The 19,116-nt window shown below is 44.0% G+C and overlaps 1 protein-coding gene across 1 annotated transcript in view; it reads left to right on the top strand.

Annotated features, from left to right (window-relative positions):
* The window catches only part of ADAMTS3 (ADAM metallopeptidase with thrombospondin type 1 motif 3), a 57,214-nt gene that overhangs the window by 3,796 nt on the left and 34,302 nt on the right, over nucleotides 1-19,116 (top strand). Inside the window, exons 3-4 of the mRNA XM_068188188.1 lie at nucleotides 3,268-3,668; nucleotides 16,714-16,870. Of these exons, the coding sequence (XP_068044289.1) occupies nucleotides 3,268-3,668; nucleotides 16,714-16,870 (558 nt within the window). The remainder of the gene's footprint in view (nucleotides 1-3,267; nucleotides 3,669-16,713; nucleotides 16,871-19,116) is intronic.

The following is a 19,116-nucleotide window of genomic DNA, read 5'->3' on the forward strand; positions in this document are numbered from 1 at the left end:
GCATCTTCCAATGGGGAAGCTCTGGAAGATTGCTGGTCATCCCATCATGTCCTTATGGAATGGCCTGGGACTCAGCAATAGGACCCCATGCAGGGGCTGTGTGGATGGGGTGTTACCAGGAGTACCCACATTTCTTTTCTTGGATAGTTTGGTCTAGATATAGGAAAATAATTTGAACTTTGTGAAGTTCTTCCTTTTCCACTGATGCCACTGATTTCTACAGAGACTGTGCCTTTGAAATCTCCTCAAGACGATGTTTAGGCATTTGGCATTCTGCTGTGGACAGCCACCTGAACGATTTTTGATCTCTGTATTTCAGAGAATCTTATGCATAAAAAATACCGGTTTTCCAAATGTAGGTGATAAAAAAACTTCAGGGTTTTTGAAGCTCCATTGAGCACAGCTGTTGTACAGTGCAGAGACAACTGTTGTGAGCCAGTGGCATTAATTCTACAGTTTCACGAGGTTTTGAGAGGAAAGAAAGCCCGGACAGCTCTCTTCAGAGGCATTCTCTAGCTAATTATGTTTTGGCACAAAATGAAATAACGTGATCTTCCTTCTTAAGTGCTTCCTTTCAACCTAAACATTGTGCAACTGGAGCAGCATTTTAAGGCCAAATTAAAAAAAGGATGAAGAAAATTTACAGTTAAGTGCTTTTCCTCTTGCTCTGATCAGCACTGTCAGCTTTGAATTAGCAGAGCAGATCAGCTCTGAAATTTTAGCTTAGGAAAGGGAACACCTACAGCTGAGATAGCATTTCCTCAGAGCGTGCAGTTTGTGGAAAAAGGGTAATGTAAGTCAGCAGAAGAGTTCAGATGTCTTTGGGATTCAGTCATGTCCCATTTAATTTTAATTGCCTTTGAACAAAAGGCATTTCCTCTTCTAGCTCAGCATTTACAGAAAAGGAAAAGGCTTTTGCTGACTCAAAACCTTGACAGTTCTTATTTTCCACCCTTTGTTCCTACCTTCTTGGGGCTAGCTGGCTGCTCTTATTAGCCAAATAGCCAGGTTTTTTTTCCCCAGCCTGTGGAAATGTGGGAATTCTGCTGCAAGATGTGCAGAGCAGTTTCTCAGCTGTGCGGTGAGCACTGAACTTCTTCACCAGACTGTGGTCTCTGGCACTGGATGTCCTGCTTTAAAGAAAAAAGAAAACAAGCCACGAGGAATCTCAGCAAGGTAGAAGGAGGAATGTCAGCCTGGGAATGGAATCCCAGTGATGAAGCACCGGGAATGTGAGGATCTATGTTTTTTACTTTGACCCAGTTAGAATGCACAACCCAGCAGCTCTGTCTCCTGGGCATGGCATGGTGTCTAATTAATAAAAATGACTTTAGAGTTTTAATTTGGTCCCTTCTCTAAGGAGACAGATTAACAACCCTGCTTAGAATTCCCAGTGTTTAAAATGCGAATTATCCTAAGGATAATGACCTAATTAGGATGCCAGTTTTAGAACCTGATCTTGTGGGTCTATGGCAAAATAGGTGGAGTTGGCTGCTGCTGAAACTCACCCTGTGGCTGCTGGCTGTAGGATGTGGGGTACCAATGGGCTTGGAAATGACTTTTCACATTCCTAGGGTATAGTATTTGTATAGTAAGATATTTATAGTGCAAGAATTTACATGTGTGCATCCTACCAGTACCATACATTGTGTTTCTGTCAGATTCCTCAGTAACTGGCTGGAAGAATATTAAAAACAGTTCTGGGAAGCCATTAGGAGCATTTTCCTACTGAAGGTACTTGTTGAATGCATGAGTCTCTTAAAACCAGCAGCTCTTGCTGCCAGGAGAGAGGAACTGGCTACTGAGCTTTTCCTCTATTTGATTCTCATATCAACTGTGATGCACACTGGGAGCATGTGAAATTTAGCTCACTTAATTAAGTATACTTATTTGAGGAATTCTCAGTGGCACTTGGTACTAACATCAGAGCTACCCAATCTTGAAGCCGATTTTTAAATGAAATTGTCTGTAGTATCACTCTGATACTGCTTGCACCAGCTCTTCTGGGAAGAAGGGAGTAGGGAATAACTATTTTTGTGGAAGATGTCTTTTTAGCTCTCACATAGTCTATTAGAGAGGCTTAGACTTGGGCCTAGGACCCATTCAGAGCAGCGGTGTGGCTCACAGCTTGACCTGGCCCTTCCCTTACAGCCTGAAAGTCAGACACCAAATATCCTGATTGCTGCCAGATTACAGAGGTCTCACTGAAAAGATAAACTCATTTGAATGGATTTGTTTTCCAGCGGTGTGAAATTACTTGAAGACTTGTTGCCTTAGCTGAGGGTTGTGCCATTGAGCCTCTCCAGGATTACAAGCAATGTGGCTTTGCTGGGTTTATGGCTTCTCTCAGCTGCACTGAAGTGCAAGATTTAGGGTCAGATTTGTGCAGATCTGTGTTGGGTTTTTAAATAATTAGATTCTCTCATTAGTTTTGATCTCTGTTACTCAGAGGAAAGAGAACAGCAAGTTGCAAGTTGGTAGGGGGATTTGTAGAGGGAAAAGTTACTGCCTTTACCAGTGCTGACGTGGATTAATTTATCAGCAGCATGTGATCCGCTGTATTTTTTTCCTGCTTCTATTTCCTGAGAAATCAGTATGCAAATTGTGCTTATACCCAAGTTTGGTACTTCATTTTCTAAAGTTTGATGGAAGTCCTGGCACAGAAGCAAATTCTGTGTCAGGTGCACAACAGAGCTGTGTGGCGTTCCTTACAGGAGAATTCAGAAGGGTGTGTGCCTCTCCTGGGGCTGTTGAGCAAGCCTGACACCCACAGGAAACTCCCCAGATAAATGTTGGTGAATATTTCAGGCTTTTCTCTGTAAGTTTTAGGAAAATAATTTTTATAATACTTATTGATAGGAAGAAATCCTTCCCTGTGATGGTGGTGAGGCCCTGGCACAGGTTGTCCAGAGAAGCTGCAGCTTCCCCATCCCTGGAAGTGTCCAAAGCCAGGTTGAATGGGGCTTGAAGCAACCTGGGATAGTGGAGGGTGGTGTCTCTCCCCATGCAAGGGGGTTTGGAATTGGATGGTCTTGAAGGTCCCTTCCAACGCAGACCATTTTATGATTCCATGATAAAAGAGGAGCAGTGACATGTGCCTTACATTTCCCCACATTAGCTGAAAACAGGATTAGCTAGCTGAAACAGGAATCCTCAACTGGAATTTTTGGAAGGGGAGGTGTGATGCAGAAGTGTCCTTCAGTCTTTGGGCTCATTCCATGCTCCTGTTCTTATTTTGGTTTGGTTTCTGGGTGTGTTTCTTGGCAGAATTCCGACAAAGCAGAGCCAGACCATACGGGTTAGTGATTCCGATCAGCACCGACGCAGATGGAAGCTACGTGTCCAACATCCTCTCAGCGAGTCACCAGCGGCGATGGGCGCGGGAGGTGCCGCAGAGCCCCAGAGAGCTGTACTTCAATGTCAGCGCCTTCGGGAGGGAGTTCCATCTCCGCCTGAGGCCCAACACTCGATTGGTGGCTCCCGAGGCCGTGGTGGAGTGGTACGAAGACTCTGTGGAGGTTGGGAACGATGGCAGTAATGCGACTCGGGCTGGAAGTGCTGCAGAGCAGTTATGGAAGAGAGAGCCCCTGTGGACCAACTGCGCCTACGTGGGGGACATCACGGACATCCCCGGAGCTGCCGTGGCCATCAGCAACTGTGATGGGCTGGTAAGGCTGGTTTCGTGGCATTTGTCTCCTGTCAGACTCTGGGCACAGCTTTTGTTGCTTTTAAGCCACACATTCCTAATGATGTCATTTACAGAACTTTATTTCTTAAATCTCTTAGAAAATATTTATGCCCTACCCTTTTGCTTTGGGATAATTTCTCTGAGGTTGATAAGCGAAGTTCTTAATGTCTCAGGTGTGAGAGAGAGAACTCAAGCCTAAACCTACATGTTGTTTGGTTTCCTTTTTTATTTGCATGAGGTGTTACAAACAGGAAGATTAATAATGAAGGCGTTTTCAGACTTAAAAGGTGACCTTTTGTTAACTGAATTTAGAATTTGGTGTCCAAATCATCCCTCTTTGCTTCTCAGGTACCAAAATGATGGGCTACCCTGTTATCCAAGAATAGCAGCATTAAGTTTTAAAGGGTTCCTTTATAAAGTGAGCAAGCTTTTTGTTCTCTTAGATGTAGTTTTGTTTCATCAGGAGGTGTTATATGAGAATTGAGTAACGGGTAACGGGTTTGTTTTCAATCTGTCTGCGAACACGCAGGTTTCCCTGTCGCTGAGCAGATGCCCAAATCCCAGAATGAAAGGCTGGGCATGTTTGGAGCCCACACACCATTCCTTGGTTCACTCAGGCAGTAGTGAAAGCCAACAATACCCACCTTGTGTTCCGTCACTGGTGGAACACGCCTGCGACATCCGGGGAGATGGATGGCGTGGTTACTCTCCTGTTGTTTGGGACAGGAACCATATGGAAAAGTCTGCAACAAGCATCCTTTCTTGGAAGTGGGTTTCCCACTTCCCATAGCTGCCACGTGGTCATGATTTGATTCCATGTTGAGATAAGTCCTGGCTGGGAAAGCTCCCACCTCAGCAGCAGCAGCAGTCACTGTGGGAGTAACTGCAGAGATGGCTCAGAATCCCCATTCAGACCAAAACTCCTTGAATTCCCTTGCTTAGAGAAAGGAAATACTGGTAGTGGTTGCATCAGAGGTGATAACTACTGTCAGTTTGGTGTGTTTTGGGGGATTTTGGTGGGTCTTTGAGGAGAATCTGTTGCCAGTGCACTGTATTTACAAAGGCCAAGCAGACCCCTGGCTGGCTAGATGGAGCTTCCAATAGAATAGTTCTGATGAATGAGACCGTGGCAGCTGGGTTTTGGCAGTAAGCCTGAATGAAGTTGTTGTGTTGAGACAGCACATGAAGACAAGAAATTGGATTAAATGGAATGAGATTAAGGAGAGTGGCTTCGTCACAGATTGCCATGGGGCTGGCAAGCTGCTTGTGGTGTGTTTTCAGGTAAATGAAGCCAGAGGGGGACTTGTGGAGGGGGAGCGGCTTCACAGTGTCAGAGGACAGGGTTGGATGGGATATTGTGAAGAAATTCTACGCTGAAGATGATGAGGTGCTGGCACAGGTTGCCCAGAGAAGCTGTGGCTGCCCCATCCCTGGAAATGTTCAAGGCCAGGTTAGATGGGGCTTGGAGCAACCTGGGCTAGTGGAATGTGTGCCTCTTTGCCCACAACATTCCATGTGCTTTACATGGTTTTGGTGACTGGAGCAGGAGAACATAAGCTTTTTCTTTGAGGAGTAGTGGGTAAATGCTCCTGGGTCACTCTTGTCTCTCTGTTCATTTTGACCTTCACTGTTTTGACATCTCTTGGAGCTCTAATCGTGTGAGCGTGAAAGAAATAAATAATCTTGAAGATTTGTTTTATGGTTTTTTCCTCCCAGCATCTCCCAGGGTAGCACAACGAACTTGCAAATACTATCTCCGGCCTCTCCGTTGCTGTACTATGTGTCTCTCAACCCAGCTAGAATATTTGATCCTCAGTGTATCCTAAAGACATGAGGAGTGAGATAATATGGGTTAACAGAAACTGGAACAAGAGTGAGAAATTCTAGGGGCACGTGAGTGCTGGAAGGACTTATTTTTGACTTCAAAGGAATTTAGACACTCTCCAGAGGAGCCAGCTGTGTTCTGAAATCGTGGAGAGAAAGTGAAGGGAATCACCTGGGTAGCAGTTTGCACAATGTATAACTTGTGGAAGAGTTTGGATATCGTAAGTAAGAGAAACAGAGCATTTGGTGCTAACTTTTGATTGTTTGATAGTAAATATGTGGAATAATTGGCATTTGCACTAGTAAAGTAAGAGCTTGTCCACAGTCTCTTCCTGCATCTAAACTTACATTTAAACCCCCAAATACTTGAACACTTTTGTTTTGAAATAGTTTGCATATCTACTTTTGCAGTGGAAGTTGTCTGTCTGCCATCAGTTCTGCAAATTCCTATTTTCACATCTGCTTAATCTCCCTTGGAAATGACCCTGTTTATTTAAAAAACCCACATGCATGTGCCTGCACTTGTCATGGCAGAAGAACCCTTCATTAGTCACGGAGGAGCTGCCTCTTGCCTCCTTCACTGTGTGTCAGAATGCTGGTGCTTCCATGGGTTTCTGCTGCATGTTTCTGCTGTTGTTTGGTCAAACTAGCAGTATTTATTGTCAGAATCTTTCAGGAGTGGAAGGTGCCAGCCTCAAGAAAACATTACAAATGGTTTAGATTGTAAATAGAGAGAAGGCAGCAAGCCTAACATTTAGAAATAGTGGCTTAAAACACTTTCTACCTGATAATGTATAGAAAATCACCTCAGTTTCTCAGTTAGCTTCCTGCATTTGTAAAAAACTCTGAGCAGGTGTTAGTGTGTGGTGCCTTTAGCTTGTACTTCCCCTCTGGACTACACTTCTGTAGATGTGTGTCTCTGTGTTGGAGCTGGGATCTGGTTTATGCTCACATCCGTGCAGCCCCAGGGGACAGTGCAGGTTTCTGTTTCTCCTGGAAACCTTGCTTGTTTCACATGAAATGGCTGGGCCCAGGACATTAAACCTTTAATCTTTGAATTCAGATTCCAAGTAAAATGTGACTACTTTTTTTTTTGCTGGAAATGATTTGGAGTATTTTTGTTTATTGGAATTCCATGGCCTTCAAGCCCAGGGCAGCATATGGTTGTTGGAAGTACAGCTGCTTGCAAGTGGAAGATGCTCAGGAATCTGCCTGCCTTGTAGTGTTCAGCTGCCAAACCAGGGAAATCCTGGAAGACAGACCAACCATCAAGAATTTTAAAAAATACCCAAACGTGCTTAGATCTGTCATTTGTGACAGATTATTCCTCACTTGCTTATTGCCATCCCTTTTTCCAAGGATATGGAGACGTGAAGAAACATGTCTGTGCATGTTCACAGCTACTTTCCTTTGGCAAATCTTTTGGAAATACAGGCTGGAGTATCTCAGACTAGAGATAATTGCACAGGCTTTAAACTTGGTTCAGGAAAAGCTTTAAAAATCTGTAGGAGTTGGGGCGTATGGGATCCAAGGAGTTTCAGGGCATTTTGATTTGTTTCAAATCATTTTTTATTACCATTGTTTCATCAGGACCAAACTATTAAGGCTTATTTCTTGTTCCTGTGCTGGTTCTAGAGGTACTATTTCAGCATGATTTCCCCCAAGCTAGCAAGGCAGGGTTCCTAAATGGAGAAACATCTTTCTAGGATCCAATGGTGTTTTATCCTAGTGTATTGGAATAGCATTTTGGAGACAAACACTTGAATTGCTGCAGAGCATCTGATTGTAGAAACTCAGGAACATCGGAAACTCTTCCTGAGTTTGGGACTGGGACTGGGACTGTGCTCTCGGGCCTGGAGGTTTCTTCCAGTCCAAACTGGGAGCTGTGGTTGATGGGATGTCTGATCATCTAGGACTTCCTTGGGAGGGCAAAGCACAAGGAAAGAACAACAAACCCCAGGGAGATGGAAGACAGAATAAATCCTGGGGGGATGGAAGACAGAACAAACCCTGGGGAGGTGGAAGGCAGAGCAAACCCTGGGGAGGTGGAAGCAGCTCTAGCTGCGTGCTGCTCTGGGCAGATGGCAGCGGTATCTTAGGCTGATTTAACACTCTGATATTCCTGCTCCCCTGCCCTACTGCGCTCTTCCCACAGTAATTCCCTCCTTGCCATGAACTCCCGTGACCTGCTGTGCCTGCTCTTAGCACTGGTGTTTCACTGTGCTTGGCAGCATGATGAACTGGGTGTGATGGGTTGCAGCTGGACTCCATCCCCGTCACCTCTCTGCCATGCAGCACTTCCCACAGCCATAGTAATCCTTAGTAAAGGGGATTTCTCAAAGTTCAGGAACTCCAGAAATTTGGGAATGCATTTCCTCATTTGGGACCTGGAGCTTCTTGAGTAAAACCCAGAGGGTAGGAGCACTGATTGAGAAGGGAGGCGATGGGGACAGAAGTCAAGTGTCACTATAGTGTAAAATGATAAACTCTAGAAATTCTTTTATAGAATTGCTTCTGGTTTGCTTCTCCCTGAAATTTATCACTCAAAGCAAATGAGTGCTTCACCCTCACTTCATAGTCAAAGTTTATGCAGATGGTTGCTCAAGCTCCATTTATTTATTCTTGTTTGTTTTTATAAATTCTTCTAACAGGGCTAGATTTGGTCTAATGATAGGTTTGCCTCATTTCTTCTTCTCTCTCTCCTGCCTACCTTCAAATACAGAGTTTGGGCCTCAAAAATTATGCTTTGATCCCTTAAGATGAGCCTTTATACCTCAGAAGGGATGTTTGGAGCTTGTGAGGGTTTGTACCCTAAAAATGAGGTTTTTAATCCTAGAGGCCAAGTTTTGAGCTCCAGAAATGAGGCTTCATGACTCAAAAATGAGTTAATGAGTTTCTTAGGTCTAAAAGTGTGATTTAGACCCTATGTATGAGGGACTGGACACTCAAGATGTGTCTTGGACCCTAAGGATTGATTGGATGATAAAAAATGGAGCTCTGGACATGGTAAATGAGGCTTTGGGCACTAAAAATGCAACTTTGAGCTATATCTGTTCAAAAAGGTGGAGGTAGTTTAGCTCTTTTTGGCTCATAGGAAGTGTTTGTAGGCACTTCTTGGTAACTGAAATTAAACTTGTGCTGTTTGTCTCTTATCCTCTGTTGAGGAGCAGGTGGCAGCAGGTTATCAGATAACTGAAAGCAAAGAGGAAAGGAAAACCAATCCCATGTGTTCTGACCATTCTGCAGAGTTCCTCACCCTCCAAGCTGAGGAGAGATGCAGTGAGTGACCTGTGATGTCACCTAAGATGCCTTCTAGAAAAGGAGGACTTCTCTGTGGGGCCTCTCTGAAATAATCAGCAGAACACCAGAGCTGTGAATTTAACAACTACCCCAGGCTGGGCAAAATGTGCACGTGGTACGTAGCCATGAGTGGAAAATATTGTGCTCAGGAGACTAGGGTTGATATTAGTCTCTTTTTTCCTGTCCTTAGATTGGAGACAATATTTGAAGGCAAATTAAGAAACTTGACAGTCTAGTGTGGGTGGGGCCAGGTGAGGAGAGCATCCTCTAGGAAGGGGTTTAGGAACAGGCAGCTGGAGAAAGTCTGCCTGGAGACTTTTCATGGAAAGTCTCCACTTTGTTTGCCACAACTTCAGACTTTTATTTATAATTTATTTCTGATGTTGAAAAATCGTTCTGTGCAGCAAAGCACAGGTTTACATGTAATCCCTCCCTTTTAAGCAATATATTAAGGGGCTGAAACTGCTGTTACAGATCAGTGTGTGGTTAAAAATGGTCTGGAACAAAGGGCTGGTGGCTGGGTTCTGCTCTGGATATATCTTTTGTAGCTGTTATTTAATCATACCTTGTAGTCCTGGTGATGCATTTTCACAAAACACTGCTTTTAGGGCACTTGGGCAAAGAATTTCCTTTCTGGATTTTTCCCTCTTTGTTTCCAAAGCAGCAGACGCTTCTTAAATTTTTAGATTCCTGGAGGCTCACAGCTGACAGTTTATAAAATAGCATAAGCTTATTAAAATGACTAGGTACAGCCCTTTTTTATAGCTTCAGTAATAAATCCCAGATTGTATAACCTGTGTGGACCCTCGATAACACTCACAGAGTGTGTGAATTGGGCTCTCATTCCTCATTCATGTCCTGCCTCCACATGTCACCTGTGGGAAAGTGTGCATTCCAGGTAAAGAAAGTAAACAGGTACTGAAATAGTCAGAGTTGTCAAAATTCAATCCTTGTAGCCTTTCTCTAAGTTCTCACTGGTGGTAGAGTTGGTGCTGAATTTGTAACTGCATTTGGTAGGGTGGAGGTGCAGAAGCCGTGTTCAGCAATGGCTTTGTTGATGTTCCATGTTTATTCAGTGTTGTATGTACTTGGATCTGGAATTTAGCCTGCAAGGCACACGGTCTGATGTTTGCAAAGGGGCAGTAAGCAGGACAGGAGAGAAAATACTGTGCCTGGTCATTGAGAAAAAGAGTTGGTCTGCTCTTTTCCTGTTCTTAGTTTTCTTGCAGGGTCACACTGCAACTCTAAATGTTTTGCTCCCATCCAGGCTTTGAAAGAGTCATGGAAAGAAGAGTCAGTTGGTTCAGTCTCTGGCCCCTGTGTTTCAGCAGGAGCTTCTTGAAATGATGGATAAAGTGCAGCACTATTTTTCCCATTAAAACAGTCTTTGCTTTCACTTCTATTTTAAATAGATACTTAGTTTTCATTGAGTGCTTCTGCTGCTTGGCTGAGAACTTCAGTAAATTACAGCTGTGCAACACTAAATCAGCTTCCCTGCCTCATAAAAATCCCTTTGTCATTTGACTTTCTTGGTTTATATGTGGTCAAAGGTTTAAAACTACTTCTCCTTTCCCTTTGAGAGATTTTACCATTTTTGTTTTTCTTTTTTTTTTTCCTTTGTGCAAGGATGTAGAACCAATCTAAAACTATGAGTTTGATGTGAGTGTTACTAGCTTTGGTGCTTCCTAGCTTTTGATCCACAGAGTATTTCCATTCAGAGGAAGCTGCATCAGTTTTCTGTCCTCCTCTGACTTCTCTCCGTGAAGATGACTCCTGCTCACGCATAGTTTGGGCTGAGTTTTCTGTTGCCTTGGAAGAGTGATGATGCTGCAGCAGCATTCTTGACTGTTGTGTACAGGCAGCAGATAAATCAGTATTTCTTTTGTGTGCCACTGTAGAAATGGTGCTGCTGACATCCAGATCATGTGATCTTCACATTTTGGCATTATTTATTTGCTTTATACTTTTGGTGTATTCAGCGCTTGAAGGTCTCATTTCCCCTTCTCTGAAGGTGATCATTTGTCCTCACTTTTTATTTTCCTTTCCACATTTTAGAAGACTCTATAACTGGTGTCATCCCATGACTTCTGGATCTGGGAAAACACCACGTTTACTGCAGAACTGGCAACCTTTGCCGTCTCCTGTACCATTTCTCCATGAAATAGTTCCCAGCAAAACCTGCTGTAGCTGACACAAAGACAAAACTTGTGCTCAGTAAATATTTCTACAGAGATTTGCTGGGACTGGGGAGGTGCCTGACTGCTCTGAGCATGTTCCATGCATACTTTTCCCTCTTGAATAACTGATATTTTAAACCCACAGCTCCTTCTTTAAGGACAAAGCATTTGGCCTGCCAGCTCTATGCAGTAGTTTGCTGTTAAAATGAGTTCTGGTAGGTTTTCCAAGAACAAAAAATAGAGACATATTTTTCCACATAAAATCAAAGTTTGTTTTTTTCTCTGTGCTTTCGTATAACTCTTAAGGGCTTCCATTGAGTTTTCTTAGATTTTCTGAAAGGGGGAAAAAGAAAACCCAGCATTTGGATCAAAACCAAGCATAAGAAATTTCAGCCTAAAGGAATTTTCTTATAGTGGCGACAAAAAAACTTAATTCCAGTCCTGTGCAGTGACCCAGTAAATGCTGACATTTTCTTCTGTGCAAATTCAACAGGATCTTAGTTAATTTGATGGCTCTTCCAAATGCCTTTTGCTCCTTAAAGTGGTATCAATTAGTATGATGAGAGATTTCAATTCCTCTGGGCAGATGATTTCCAATATTTTAGTAGGAGCTTGTCTAAGAGCCTTCTAAGTATTGCCCATGGTTTGGAAGAGGATATTAAACATTCCTACCTTTTCATCCTGTTTCTGAATCTTCTGAACAAATAAGACTTCTCTTGGCAGAAGATTTTTGTTTTGATTTAAAAATCTGGTATTAATGATTGGTCACAAACTGGTGCTGGGTTAATAATTCAGTTGTCAAGTCTCTGTGCTGCCAGTGTTCAATACCCTTCAAGGATGGAACCTAAAATGATACAGGAGCTCTTGCTTTAATTGTGAGATGTATGGCCAGGATAAAACATGGCCTAGAACATGGATTTTATATCACACCAATCTTCCAGAGATGGAAAATGAGCTGTGGAATTTCTGCTTGCTCCTCTGGGAAGCACTCCAAGGGTGCTGGAGCTGGAGGGTTAGTAAATGGGGATGTTTTACCCCAAAACCATGGTGTTTTCCCAAAGCCAGACACTTCCATGGAGACTGGAGGCCCATCTATGAAGGAGGAGGAATTCCATCTGTAAACCTCCTCTCTAGGTACCCGGCAATAGGATCAGTAACATCTGTTTCTCCAAAATGCGCGCTGTGCTGCAATATTACTTTTTTCCAGCATTCCTCTAATGTGTAGTATTTTTTCATATGCCAAGTATCTTGAGGCCATAAATACTATAACATGCAGAAGATGTGAAAGGAGGGAAGTATGTCCATTTGGATGCCTTTCCCACTCCCTGCCAGAGGGACCTGTCGGAGTGTGTGAACACGGTGGGATTGGGATGAAGGCCTCGAGTGACAGGACAACGGGATTGCCTTCAACTGACAGAGGACAGGTTAGATGGGATATTGGGAAGGAATCCTTCCCTTTGAGGGTGGTGAGGCACTGGCATAAACTGAAGAGTGGCATCATGGGCAAACTCAACAACTTGAGAAGCTTCTAGAGGATTTTTGAAAAGAAACCTGGAGAATCAGTTGATTCTTGCCAAAATGCGGAACCCCTGCAGCATGAGAAATAATACCCACCCAAGGAACTGAAGGTATAACCCTGGAGCTGCACAAACTTAGAATCAGTGTCCACCCACTATGGCTCAGTTTTGGGGGAGGCTGGCAAAGGGAAATGTGCTGCAGGCAAAGCATACTTCTTTGCTTTTATTTTTCTTCCAATAAATCAACCAGTGTTCGGTGCAACTCCAGAAGCTTTTTGCCTTTGGATTGGAAAGTGGAGCAGCAGGTAGGTGTGACGCAGGTTTTGCACAGTCACCGAAGTGAACCCACCTTAAGCCAACAGAGACGGTGAAAGCTAGCAGTGTTTGGGGGCTGAATCGTGTTTTCAGACGAGGCAGCACCTCTTTTATAAAAGCATGTTTCTATCGACTCCTTAAGAAGTTTAGACTGGAGGGCTGTCTCCAGAAGCTGCCCCCTCCCCGTTCCAGGTCCCAGGTGTTTGTCTTGGCAGGAGGCAGTGTCTGCTCGGCCGGGGCTGGGATATTAAATTGAGGGAACACAGAGCTCTTGATGCTTTTCAATAGGGCTTCTATTTAGGTAGGGGCAGGATGGAGCTGTCAGGCACCTGTGATTGTCCAGCAGGGAAAAAAGGAGGGATAAAGAGTGGGGGGAAAGCCCTGGAAATGTTTTCCAATTCAATCAATAGAATGGTGAGAAGAAAGTGTTTTCTGGGAGGTAGAGCCTTGTGTTGGTTTGTCTGCTGAGTCCTTTGCTGCAGTCCAAGCATTGGTGGATGGAGAAGTCAAGGATGAGACTGGCTGAAACGGTGTGGAACACCAGAAGCACAAGGAACCTACTGAACTGAACTTCCCACATGTGGAGAGCCTTGTAAGAGATTTCGCTACAAGCTGAATGATCCATGTGTGGCCCAGGTATCCTGATTCTGATACTTGGGATAGTTCTTATTTTCCATATATATTCCAGATATGAATTTCTACATTTAATTTTTAAGGTGTGTGGGGTGGTTGATTCATTTAGTTTCCATAGAATGGAAATTTAATTTCAGTGGCCTTAAGCTGAAGGACGAAAAGTTTGGTTTGGGTATTAGGAAGACATTTTTCCCTGTGAGGGTGGTGAGGCACTTGCACAGAGAAGCTGTGGCTGCCCCTGGATCCCTGGAAGTGTTTGAAGTCAGGTTGAATGAGGCTTGGAGCAACATGGTCTAGTGGAAGGTGTCCCTGCCCATGGCAGGGGGTAGAACAAGCTGGTGTTTAAAGTCACTGCTAACCCAAACCAGTCCATGATTCCATGATTCTGTGTGGAAAACAAGGGGAGTCCATTTTGGATGCTTGTAGGAAATGCAGGTGGCAGCTGAAACCAGACCATGGCAGAGTCCCTCTTTATTGGATAAACCAAACCTCTGTTGGTCTTCATGAGAGTGAAGGATACTCAGCCTCTCTTAGTCAAATAAAGGCTTCTTCCACCCTTGTTTTGAAGAATGGATGGGGGGAGAGAAAGCATTTGCAGAAATCTCCAGGCTTTGAAATTCTTGATGTACAGATCCTGTCTGTTCCCTATGTTGGTGCAGGTGTTGGACTTGATCTTGTTATTTGAAGCAAGTAGGTTCATCCTCCTGAGCATAGTCTCTCCCATAAAACAGGACACAGGTAGTTCTCCCTTTTCCCACTGAATCTTTCAGTGTCCTTGGTTGGAAAGTAACTGCCTGGCTCTTTCACACAAGCCTGCTTCACTCTCATGAGAGCTGTGATCTTCTCATGCTTCCCTTCTAGGCAGAGTCCAACAGCACAGTCCATATTTGCACCTGTGTGTGACTGAAGGGTTCACAAGTTGGAACCACCTTCTGGAGGGGAAGGGGATTTTGGCATCCTTAGATCCCTGTGTTCATTCCTGATATTTTTCTTGCTTGTTTCTTGATAAGGATGACCATTTCATGTAGCCTCCTGCTGCTGAGCAAGCTCCAACCTGCTTATTAATCTGCTTCCACTGATTAACAGCCTGCTATGTTTGGAGATTATGTAGAGCCTTGAATGTGATGTTAAATTTCAATTTTTTAAGCTTATATCTCCAAGGGGAGATACAAGCTTAGAAACCTGAAACTTAACATCACATTAAGTTTCATTTCAACTCTTCCCAGTGAAGACCCAGCACGTGGTGTTTCCAAATTACTGTGTATGACAGAGGGATGTGCAGATCCTGAGACAGAGGATGTCTGTAATACAAATGAACATTCTCATGTAGAGAGATGCAGGGAAGCTCTGTGCATCTTGAATTCCCATATTGTGTTGCCGGTATGCTTAAAGCAGCTTTAGAGATCTACTCTCCCACTGTTCAGAGCTGGCTTAGGAGAAATAGCTGCTAATTAACGTGTCAGCTCCCCGGGGTGTCACATCAGTGTTTGAAAAACTCTTTCTTTGTTGTACAAAGGCATTAAGGACAGATTAAAAACATAACTTATAACATTATCTTCTTTCTGAGACATTCTGTGTCTTACAAAGTGTTCCCAATACAGATACCAGCAGAGTTTGGCATGGAGACTGGGAGCAGAAGGTGAGAGCATCCTCTAACCTTGTGGTGTTGACCTTGGGATGGTAGGATGGGTTTAACAACCCAAAACCTTTCCTACTCTCTGGTGCTCAGTTTTAGAAGCACTTGATAATGGCCATCAGTGTGACTGCTGAACAAACTTCCTGACATTTTGAGGGTGGCCTTTCCAAAGCTCACCTGGGAATTAACTGCCTCACCCATACTGCAAACCGCTAGAAAAGGGGGCATTTGACTTCCTAAAATACTTTTGGAAATCCCACCCATAATGTTTAATACTGAAGGTAAATGTGGCCATTAATGGACACTTCACAGCTCTCCGTTGTGCTCTCTGAATGAATGGCTCTTTCCTCTTTCCCTACAAACACCCCATGCATATTTATAGGGAATCATGTTCCCCCTTAAATACTGTTGATTTTGGCTCAGGAAGTGATTCCTTAGTTTAACCTGCTCTTGTAGGTTATTTTCTCAAGGCTTTATATTGTTTCTTATTCCCTTATGCTTGTCTTTTACATTTTGGGAGGGGAAAAAAAAAAAACTATTTTCCAGATTTTACTCCATCCATGGATTGTCCAGTAAAGGATATAAGGTTTGGTGTCCTCTGGGAAGCCCTCCTAGGTGGGCTGCCTGGGCCAGGCTGTGTTTGGCCTTGCTGTCACGTACCTTTTATTATGAACTCCAGTAGCACTTGCTCTTGCATCTCTCTAACTCCACAGTATTCCCTCTATTCACTCTGCACCATCTCTTCTGGATCAAGGGGGACTGGAGGAACTGCAAGGATGAAAGGAATTGATGCTCAGAATTCATTTAGGCAGCTACAGATACTGGGGAGCCAGGTAGATGCAGATGGGATGCTGATGGGACCTCGGGCAGGTTTCTTCTGGATTCTCCCATGGGAGTAGTGAGTCTGTAGGAAAACCAAGGAGTTAATCCACTTCCCTGAGCCTCAGGGCTGAGGTGGTGCTGGGAACAGGCAGGTTTATTCCAGCCACTATGCCCCAAAGGCTGCGTTTGGATTTTGGTGGTCCTGTTGTCTTCCCGCTTTCACAGAATCCTGAGCACAGCTCTGGAGAACTCCGCAGTAGCACGGATTCCAACCTGCCTCCTTCAGTGGATGGAAATTTTGAATGGGAAATTTTGAATGTCATTAATTTAGAAGAAAAAAGTAGTAAAATTAATAGCATTCCAAGATTGGAGACTGCTTTCCTGGATTGCTCTGTCAATGTGCTTTTGTGGGGAAAAAAAAATTTCCACTACATACTTTTTTCTTGAAAATCCACCACAGCCTTTTCTCCAAGGGAGCCTTGAGAAATACGTGCTCTGAGCACCTCCCTGGACATCTCTCTGGCTGTGGGGAAGGAAGCACTGGGTTGGAACTACAGTTTACAGGGAGGATTCACTTGAAAATGCATAGCTTGCCTCTGTCCTTCATCTCCATTCATTTGGGTAACTTCAAGCTCTTTTTGTTGATGAATTTTTTTGGGGGGAGGGAAAGAAATGTATGGGTTACAGTAGTATTGCAAGCATTTTATGCTTCATCCCTCTTGGTATTTGTTTTTAGAGCCTCAAGCTGGGTCTTAAGGCTCTAAAATGGCATATGGACTTGTTTTCTCTCTTCCTTACCAGGCTGGAATGATAAGAACTGATGAGGATGAATACTTCATTGAGCCTTTGGAACGAGGAAAGCAGATGGAAGAGGAGAAGGGAAGAATCCACATGGTGTACAGGCGGTCGGCGGTAGCGCAGCATCCCACCGACGTGCTCCCTGATGTCCACACAGAAGGTACAGTACCCTGTGGGGGTTGCTTGCAGATCTATTCCAGGTGTCTCCAGCCTATGGAAACTTTTGAAGGAGGCTGTACAACTCCTGTTTAAAGTGTAGGTCCTGTTTCTTTCTGAGTAACAGCAAAATTTTGCCAATTGTATTGTTTTCTTCCATCTGCTGGTTGCTGACTGAAAGCAGTCTGAAGGCAGTTGTATTTATCAGATATATTTTGTCACATCCAAGAATTCACCTCTGCTTTGAAGATGATGTGGTTGGTCCATCTGAGAATAATTACCATGTCTGAGAATAATTATCATTGTGTAGTTTAATCCATTTTCTTGTGTGTCTTTTTACTATTACACAAATCCTCATAAGCCAAGGCATTGCATGTTGAAGGTTGAGGGTTTTGTGGCTCTGGGCTCAGGATGAAAGAGCAGCTCTGCACCCGTCAGTGCTCTGCCTTTATTTCAGTATCTTTCAGCTTTTCACGTTCCTCTGTTTACGTTGTGTTCACATATTGTTGGAACTGGAAAGGGTTTGGGAAATAGAAGAAGTAGTACTTAAAATGCAGAGAACTAGAGGCGCTTGGCTTTTGGTACCTCAGCAAGGCCATTCCAATTTAGCTCATGCATCTGGGAGGGGTTTAGCCTGGAGAAGAGGAGGTTCAGGGAGACCTTCTCTGAAAGGAGGTCAAAACTCCTGGAATGGAGGTTGTAGCCAGGTGGGATTCAGTCTCTTCTCCCAGGTGCAAAGTGACAGGTCAAGAGGACAAGGCCTCACATTGCACCAGGGCAGGTTTAGATTGGATATTAGGAAAAATTTCTTAATAGAAAGCCTTGTCAAGCCCTGACACAGGCTGCTCAGGGCTGTGGAGGAGTCACCATCCCAGGAGGGATTGAAAAGTCGTGTAGGTGTGGCACTTGGGGACTTGGGTTAGTGGTAGCCTTGGCAGTGCTGGGGCAATAGCTGAATTCAATCTTGGAGGGCTTTTCCAACCTGAAGATTGCTGAAGGTTAAAGCAAGGTGCCCAAGCCTGTGGAGCCTGAGGAAATGTTTGCAGTGGTTGAGTTGTTGGGTTGGTATGAGCTGCACATGAAAATGTTCCTCTTTCTTCTATGTCCTTGCTCCCCCACCACCGTGCTTGGGCTCGAGGCAGCCATGCAGAGTATGGCCTGCTCACGCTTTGGGAGTTCAGCCAGCACACACAACAGTCCAAATTTTCAGTAACAGATGACTCAGCAAAACAGCCATTAAGATAAAAAAGTACTTTAAATTGTTGTTGTCAATGAAGTCATCACAGAACTGGAACCAGTGTGACAGCCTTTCTCGGCAGTCACACAGGACACGCTGTGTCATGTTTTCCCAACAAGTCGGTTTTCTAAGAGAGAAGCTTCCAGCTCTAGCTATGTGGAAGGAGCTTGCAGCCTGACAGGACATCTGGTGTTCCTGCAGGACTTCACAACGTTTGGGGATTGGTTGGACATTGCTCAAACAGTTGGACAGAGTGTAGGAGTTGTAAAGTCAAAAAGCTGCCATCCTGAGGGCAAGGTTTGAGCAGTGATCACAGTGCTGAGGAGCACGGACTGGTTCCTATGCGGTTTTCTCATGGAAGTCAGCACACCTACCCACTTCTCTTTCCCTATTTCCTTTAGGGCTATCCCTTTGATGAAGCTTTACTGAGCTGTCTTAAGTGGGAACCAGAAATGTGTGGGGTTCTGGGGAAGATAGTGGGATGCCTCAAGCTGCTGGATAGCGTTGGTTCAGCCTTCCCACCCTGGAGCAGCACCCTGTGCTGATTTCTATTGATGGTATCCATGGCTCTGGACAGCCTCTTTAGGGAATGACAGTGGCAATTTGCATGGATTGTTTTCATAATTTGCTTTGTGTAGACACTGGTTTCTTTAGAAGCCTTATATGATACACTCAAGAAATCAGATTGGAAATCCTGCCCCATTGCTGTGGGGAATTTTTCTTTGTGTGTGTGCACGACCAGTTTAGGCCCTTTAAAGGATTCCTTCATTAGTTATTGCCTTTTTATACCTCTGTCTTTTCAGTCATTTTGGTGTGTGTAGTATCTCTTGCATATGAATGGACCTGAATATTTGGGGTTTGTTTTGATACCAGGGAATTGTAGATGTTTTGTATCTTCTGTGCTTCGAAAATGCCTCTGCTCTCACTCAGTGGTATCAGGGAAATGTGGATATTTTTCCATATTCTGACAGGGTGTTGGCAGATTGACTATTTGTATGACATGGGTAATCTGT

Source organism: Anomalospiza imberbis, chromosome 4, assembly GCF_031753505.1.
Source record: "Anomalospiza imberbis isolate Cuckoo-Finch-1a 21T00152 chromosome 4, ASM3175350v1, whole genome shotgun sequence".
NCBI classification, from domain to species: domain Eukaryota; kingdom Metazoa; phylum Chordata; class Aves; order Passeriformes; family Viduidae; genus Anomalospiza; species Anomalospiza imberbis.